Source organism: Dermacentor silvarum, chromosome 1 (assembly GCF_013339745.2).
Source record: "Dermacentor silvarum isolate Dsil-2018 chromosome 1, BIME_Dsil_1.4, whole genome shotgun sequence".
NCBI classification, from domain to species: Eukaryota; Metazoa; Arthropoda; class Arachnida; order Ixodida; family Ixodidae; genus Dermacentor; species Dermacentor silvarum.
Window position 1 is genome coordinate 286682420 of NC_051154.1, and position 8462 is coordinate 286690881.

General features: G+C 44.8%; 1 protein-coding gene across 1 annotated transcript; it reads right to left on the reverse strand.

Annotated features, from left to right (window-relative positions):
- Window positions 1–6763: 6763 nt before the first annotated feature.
- On the reverse strand, window positions 6764–8185 carry LOC119441381 (facilitated trehalose transporter Tret1-2 homolog). Its single transcript, XM_037705998.2, has one exon. The coding sequence runs from the start codon at window positions 8183–8185 to the stop codon at window positions 6764–6766; it is 1422 nt and encodes a 473-aa protein (XP_037561926.1).
- Window positions 8186–8462: the final 277 nt, after the last annotated feature.

Below are 8462 nucleotides of genomic sequence, written 5' to 3' on the forward strand. Positions count from 1 at the left end.
AAGACTTCTTATTTAAGTGAAATGTCTAAAGAATGTGTAAAAAGAATGAAAAAAAAGGCGAGGTGCAAGTGCGGAAGTGAGTGACAACATACTCCGAAGCAGGCGCGATGGCAGACGGAATTCAGCGTGCCTTTATCAGCCGCACTGTTAACAAGACAGCGCACTCAGGCCTGCTCACCCTATATAACAGGGTGTCCCAGCTATCACGCAGCACGATTAAAAAAAAAAAAGAGGAACGGCGTTACGCGAAGCAAACCTAGTGCGTATTGTTTTCAGTACAGTGGAGTAGCAGCCAGTAATTTTTTCGTTACTGAGTTTTAATTAGCTAATTGTAATTAATGATCTAACTCAAGAAGTACTGTCCTAATTATCAAAGTGTCAATGAGAAAGTTGTAGAGCAACATGAGAAACTCCCGATACAGCTTTCCGTTTCTCAATACGTGCTACATAAAAGTGTTTTTCCAAGCATGAAAGAAGCCCGCGAATACACGTAAAGTGCCTCGAGAGGCCAGTCGTGCGGCAATTCTGCGTGTATTCGCGGGCTTCTTTCACACTCAGAAAAACACATTTATGTAGCACGTATTGAGCAACAGAAAGCTGTATCGGGAGTTTGTCATGTTGCTCTACAACCTTCTCATTGACACTTTGATAATTAGCACAGTACTTCTCGAGTTAGACAATTAATTACAATAAATTAATTAAATCTCAGGAACGAAAAAAATTACTGGCGGCTACTCCACTGTACTGGAAACAATACGCACTTGGTTGGCTTCGCGTAACGCCGTTCATATTTCTTTAAATCGTGCTGCGTGATATCTGGGACACCCTGTATATAGTTGGTAAATGCTACTTGGCTTCAAGGAACGACACGGTGGCCCGGATAAGCCATTAATAATTATTCGCGATCCACGAAACGCAGAACCGATGCGCACTCAACATGGGCGCAGGTACACAAATCAACCGGCGAAAACCCCGGCACCCTTCCAAAACGTTTCCAGCGGCGTGCAGCGAGGGCAGCACAGGAAAATGAAAAAGGCGGATTGACAAGATGCCATCGGTTATAACGCATGTCATGTTGACCGCTAATAAAAGACGACAATAGAGAAAGAAAAAGACAAGACGACACAGATATTCACCAAGATTTCTTTCGCTGTCTTCGTCTTTTATTAGCGGTCAACATGACATGCAGTAACCACCAACTAGGCCAAACTCAAGTTCTTCTGAAGCGTTATAAGACTGTTGGTTCAGAAGGGGGGGGGGGAGGGGGATATTTCAAAAAAATATATAATTTAAAATTTTGCAATATTAGAGCATGAAAACTATGTTGTAGAAACAACTAACCTTTTTGTGATTCGGCATGGTATACTAATGCACGTTGTGGAATTCGAAATACAGAAAGAAAAAAAAGTAATCTAGTGCTACTTTTCAAGACGAGGACACAGATACGTTGCACCAAATTTTGCAATCTTATTTGTCTGCACTCGAGATCTGGCTGGGCGGGCTGTCCTTTTCCCTTAACGTTAAGAAATGCGCGTTACTTGTATTTCCATTATCAAATCCCGTTTTCATTTCTCTTCATTATCGAAATGAGCCGATACCGCAAGTTGCGGCTGTGAAGTACTTGGGGATAACCTATGACGGTACGCTAAACTGGCAGCAGCAAATCGAAACAAATGCTAGGAAAGGAGAACGGGCAATGGGATTATTGCGCCGTTTTAGTAATAAAAACACGCGTATGCGTACGGCTACGTTGCTGATGATTTACAAGCTCTACGTCCGCCCTTTTCTCGAATTCGGCTGTGTTCTTTTTTCAGGATGTGCAGCATAAAAGGTTAGACTAAAGTGCCTCGATGCGCGCGCCCCCGCGCGCACCCGCTTGATGCCCGCGAGCGGCGAGCGCGGGCATCAAGGCACCCTATCTTAGACTAGAAAGGCAAGCGCTACGTCTTTGTCTTGGGTTGCCACGTTTTGTGGCTAATGATGTGCTTTATCTGAAGGCTGGAATTTTCCCGCTTGAGTCCAGGTTTAAGCAACTTACTGTCGTGACTTTTCTAAAGCATTATGATGCATCCCTTTCCCGTTCACAATCCGTTTTCATCAATTATCCCGATTTATTTTTCCGAACACATTGGCGGCGTTACCGACAACCTCAAGTAGTTTTTGTTCAGACGCTGTTATCAAAACTTCATGTTCGCCTACCGTGCCTGATTTCTCCAAAAACTGATTCGTTAAAGGTGAACGTGATTTTTGATGATATTTTTCCAAAACACGCAAATCTTCTTCCATCACGCATACTTGAAGGTCTCCTTCAAGATTATCTTAGTCAATTTCAGTCTCACTTGGTTATTTCTACGGACGCTACACAAAATTCAGAGAAGGCCGGAGTGGGCATCTTTTCAAATCAGCTTAACTGGTCTTTTGCTCTCCGTCTAGCAGATTACACCGCAATATTTCTTGCAGAATTTCTGGCCATCATTCTACCCATTAGAAAATTGGGTCCCCAGACATCGAAAGTAATAATTGTTACCGATGCGCTGTCAGTTTGTTCTCATTTAACTTCTACAAATTGGTCACACCTACTGAGTATATTTTCGACTCTTGCTCCAGACAATTTGAAGTCCGCTTTGTTTGGGTCCCCGGTCATAGTGGAATTTCTTTAAATGAATCAGCTGACTCGCTCGCATCATTTTCACTAAATGGTCCTGTCTTAAATATCCTTCCTGATTTCGCTTTCATAACAGGTGCTAGATTTAAACGCATTTTATTTCTAAATTGTACTAAATCATCCCAACTTTCCGCAGAGGATTTTCGACATCTAAATTTCCTGTGGAACACGAACAAATGCCTTTCATGACAATGTGAGGTGACATTATCAAGCTTTCGTTGTAGAGTTCCCCGCCTGAATTTTTACCTTCATAGATCTGGTTTGTCCATAACTAACGTGTGTTCTTTTTGTAATGAACCAGAAACTATGGACCATTTCTTTCTTTCTTGCCGCCGCTTCTCCTCCCTCCGCAGAATGTTCCCCGTATTTCCTACAAGCTGGGTTTAGCGCTTACTACACCAAACATTTTGTCCTTTAGTGCGTGTCAATTAGGCACAAGCCATGGTTCAATGATCTCTGCTATCCACAAGTTTATTGAAGCGTCAGGAAGGCTTCACTGCTAGGGTACCGACCATGGGACGCTTCACTTGATTTTTTCCCCTAAATTTACGAATGTGCTCTCAAAATTTCTGTTGGCATAGGGTTGACTATTGCTTTGTGTTAAATGTTTGCCTTTCCCCCATTTTGTGTTTTGTTAGACGCACATTTCAAGCAATCTAATGTGGCCAATCCCCCTGCGGGTACGAGCCATGTTTTGAAGCAACAACATTCGTCGCCATTCGTCGATGAACTGCATGACCTTCTAGGCTCTGTCGTAACCCGGTACCCTTCGTCACCTATTTTTCTTTTTGGCGATCTAAACTTTCCTAACATTAGCTGGCAGACTGGTGTTCCTTTGCTCCACCCCTTTTCAACGCAATGTCAACATTTCTTGGATTTGTGTGATTGTTTTAACTTTACGCAGGTTGTAACCAAACCTACCAGAATAACTAATGAATCAGCTAATACCCTAGACTTGGTTTTGACAACCCACCCTGACCTCATATCGCCAATTACCTATCTTCCTGGTGTGAGTGACCATTTGTTGCTACATTTCGATATTACTATATCATTTTCGCGTGGAACTAAGGAAGATAAATATATCCGGGACTATAGAAAGGCAGATTTTGTTGCAATAAACCAGGAAATGTCTCAGTGTTTAGATACTTTTTGTTCTAATTTTGATCGGCGTAGTGTACAAGAGAACTGGGATTTCTTCAGAAACCTAGTCTCTGATCTCACTAAAGCGCATGTGCCCCTTCGGCGTGTACGAAGCAATAAAGAAACGCCATGGTATAACACGAATCTGAAACGTTTGTGTAATAAAAAGAAACGTCTTTTCCGCATGGCTAAGTTGCAAAACACTTCAGATCGCTGGGAAGCGTATCACAGTGCAGAAGCAGAGTATACAGAAGCTGTGTATACTGCTAAGAATTATTTTCAAAACCATACATTACCTGAGCTTTTATCAAGGAACCCAAAGCAATTTTGGAACGTAATAAATTCTAACGAAAGGACTGAACTTACAATCAACAATGAATCTGGTGAGCCGCTTCCAGCATCTGAATGTGCACTTTTATTTAACAATATTTTTTCTGCCAATTTCTCGGGAAACACCACTGCGCCTGTTGACACAGTTGTGTGCCGTGAATATTACCCAATGTTTCCTATAATTTTTGAATCTGCTGGAATTGTGCACTTAATTAATTCCTTAAAAACATCCTCATCATGTGGTACTGACAACATTAACTCAAAGTTTCTGAAACAGACATGTGCATACTCTTCTCTCTTTTTGCTCAAGATCTTTCAGCAGTCTCTTGATCAAGGAATCTTGCCGCTTGATTGGAAAATTGGTAAGGTAGTTCCAATACATAAGTCTGACAATAAACACTGCGCTCTTAACTATCGGCCCATCTCATTAACAAGCATTCCGTGCAAACTTATGGAACATATATTGTACTCACATATAGCTAAATTTTTAGAATCTAATTCATTTTTTGCATCAGCCCAACATGGTTTTAGGCGTACATTTTCCTGTGAAACTCAGTTACTTGTGTTCACTCATCATCTGCATACTATTCTTGACAAACACTCCAAGATAGACTGCATTTTTTTGGACTTTGCGAAGGCCTTTGAAAAAGTTAATCACGCCTTACTAATGTTAAAACTCTCCTCACTCAATCTCGACGGTAACATACTGTCTTGGCTCGAATGCTTTCTAACAAACCGCCTCCAGTACGTCACAATTAATGATCATAACTCACCTGAAATAAATGTAACATCAGGAGTACCACAGGGTTCAGTTTTAGGCCCACTTTTGTTTTTAATATACATTAATGATTTGCATAACTGCGTTTCTTCTTCTGTGCATTTGTATGCCGACGACTGTGTACTTTACAGGGAAATATGCAACGATAACGATAAAAATATCTTGCAGACAGACTTAAATAACATCTTAAGTTGGTGCGATACCTGGCTCATGAATTTAAATCCTAACAAATGCAAACTAATGACTGTTTCTCGGCAGTACGATAGCTGCTCAACGTACAAACTAGGTGACATCGAACTCGACCATGTATCATCATACCGGTACTTGGGGGTTACTATTACCTACAACATAACATGGAATACTCACATTAATATGATCAGTAACAGTGCTAACCGCACATTGGGATACTTACGACGTAACTTTACTAAAGCCCCACCTGCCCTTAAAATGCTTCTATACAAAAATCTTGTGCGCTCGAAGTTAGAATACGCCGCTGCAATCTGGGACCCTCATCACGCAAATTTAATTAGGTCTCTAGAATTAATCCAGAATAACGCCGCACGTTTCATTCTTTCTAATTACCATCGTACAGCAAGTATAACAGCATTGAAACAATCTCTATCACTGCCATTTCTGTCACTGCGTCGTAAGTACTTCCGTCTTTGCCTCTTTCATAAGGTCTTCCATCATTCATCACTACGTACCGAGCTTATTACGCCACCCACTTATCGCTCATCCCGGATTGACCATAAACACAAAGTTAAAGGCATTTTTTGCAAAACAAACACATTTTATTTTTCTTTCATACCGCACACATCAAACGATTGGAACCACCTATCTGACGACGTTGTTTCAATTTCTGATCATTCTCTTTTTTCCCGTTCTTTATCTGCGCACCTACAATGTGATAGCACTGCTTAATCATCTCATGCATCTCTCCTCCCCACTTCTTTCTTTGTCTTTTTTTTATGTGTCGTGATGCCTGCAATTTAGTTTGCTTCATGTTTTCTTTTCTCCCTTTCCCAAATTTCTCTTACGTTCAAATTTTGCTAATAGTATTGTATAACATGATGTGTTTATTTCTGTTCTGTTTTAGTTGTATTTCATTTCACGTTTACAATTTGTCGCTAATACTGTATAATGCTGCATGTTTCATTCTGTTCTTTTCTTTATTTGTTACCCACTCCCCTCTGCAAAGCTTCGGCGATTGAGGGTATCGAAAATAAATAAATAAATAAATAAACAAGACATGGCAGAACAGGCGCTGACTTCATAATTAGAGTCAGCGCCCGTCCTCTCATGTCTTTCTGGTTCCTCGTTTTAAAATGTAGCGCTCAATTACTTTATTATAAAAAATAATGCATCACCAACTAGCCCCGCACCGTGTTTTGCTAAGTAACAAAAAAGGACTTTCGCTGATCACGTAGTTGGCACTATGTCATTTCGCTCGTTACATGACCTCAATATGAATAATCCCCAGGTGAAACAACTAATCGCGCCGGAAAGTGAAGTATCCTTTAGCACAGCAACTGGCTCATTACCTGCGGCTTAAACATTAATTTACGCTCGTAAGTATAGCACTTGAAGACCACACAACAGAAACACACCATTGGAGGTGAAACGTATTTTGCTTAGCTTTCCATGGTGCTTCTGCTCTATGTAATGTTTATTCACAAAGCTAGCAGAGACTTAACTTGGTATTCTAAGCCGCACTGCAATCCTGGTGGGACCCCATACTCCGCAGGTGAGGATGGAGGGCTGTGGCTCGATGCGATCCTTAGTCCACGGCTTACTGGGCACGGTGCTTGGAAAAGCGCATGGCGGCGCGACTGTGCTTTCAGCTGCCTTCCCTACCTCGTGACACCCTCGAAAGAGGGCGTTGTCGAAACTGTGTGCAATGCAGTCGCACTGGAACTGAACTCAGGAAGGCTCTCGAATATCTGACTGATGTCTTCGAGAGACTTCCCCTTGGTCTCTGGAATGCACATGTAGAAGAAGATGACCTGCACAACAGTGACCAACGCGAACATCCAGAAGAGACCGGAGAAGTTGAATACACGCACGAGATCCTGGAACTCCTTGGTGATAAGGAACTCGCAGAAGAAGCAGAAGGCGGTGCTGACGCCCGTGGAGAGATCGCGGGCTCTGGGTGATAGAATCTCACCCATAACCACCCAGGGCACCGGGCCGATGCCGAGGCAGAAGGCGGCAATATACGTGGTGAGCGACGCGAGCGGCACGTACCGATAGCGATGGCGGAATTCGCCATTGTCCATGTCCTTGTAGTAGTAGAAGAAGCCCAACACCGTCAGGCTGGCAGTCACAATTAGAGACGAGATAAGCATCAGGCAGCGGCGACCCGCGCGGTCGATGAGCAGTGACGCTGTGAGCGACGAGATCACTTGCACCACGCCCAGCATAATAGTGCAGTCGGCGGCCGAGATCTCTGAACCGGCCGACTCGAATATCTTGACCGCGTAGAAGGTGATAACGTTGATGCCGCAGAACTGCTGAAAAAACATGAGCAGGAGCGTGTAGGCGAGTGGCACCGAGAAACTGCGCTGCAGCAGGTCTCCGACGGCAGCTGGTTCACGCAGCAAGCTGGCCTCGATGGTAAGGCACTCGGCTTCGGCGCAGAACTTTGGCCCGTACAGGAATCGCAGAGCGTCGAGCGCCTTGTCGCGCTGACCGTGGGCCACCAGCCAGCGGGGGGACTCGACGGCGAACGCCATGGCGATGGCCATAAGCACGGGGCACACCATACACAGCAGAGCTAGCGCCAGCCAGTCGAGCCACTTGCCGCCCACGAAGACGACCAGCACGCCCAGCGTGATGGCCAACTGGACGCCAGAGCCCAGGAGGCCGCGAACGTGTGGCGGGCTGATTTCGGTCACAAACACGGGAACCGCGAGTGAGACGAGGCCGCAGCAGAAGCCGGTGAGCACGCGACCCGCGAACATCCACGGAAGGCTGGCATTGCTCAGCGCGATGCAAAGGCATCCGGCCACGAACCCCAGCGATGACAGCTGGATGGGCCGCACGCGTCCGAAGCGCTCGATCAGGAATCCGCTCACCAGGCTGCCCACGAGGGCACCCACGGCGAGCACCGAGCCGAACCAAGTCTCCTGGGAGCGCGTCATGTGGACGCCGCGGGCCGACATGCTGGCGAGCGCTGGTGCCGAGTAGCCCAGGATGCTGCCCATGGCCACCGAAGCGAGCGACGATGAACCGGCCACATAGTAGAAAGCGGGGAGGTTGAGCACACGCTGCATCGGACTAGTCCGGCTGCCGGGCGCAGCGCGTTGCCTCTGCTGCTGCTGTTTTCTTCTTCACAGCGCATGCATCCACGAGGGCCGGCGGACCAGTGAAATGAAGAAGACCTTAATAAATCGTCACCTAACTCGCCACTTGGTAGACAAAAAGTAATTGCATAAACATGGAAGCGCATGTCACCAAAAACGTAACAGTGTTACAAAAAAAAAAGAATGAAATTGAAAGACGAAGACGAGTGGCATACAAGACTTGCAGTGTATATACCAAAATTAAACA

Coding starts and splice junctions, on each gene's coding strand:
- LOC119441381 (XM_037705998.2), bottom strand. CDS start 8,185: ATGCAGCGTGTGCTCAACCTCCCCGCTTTCTACTATGTGGCCGGTTCA.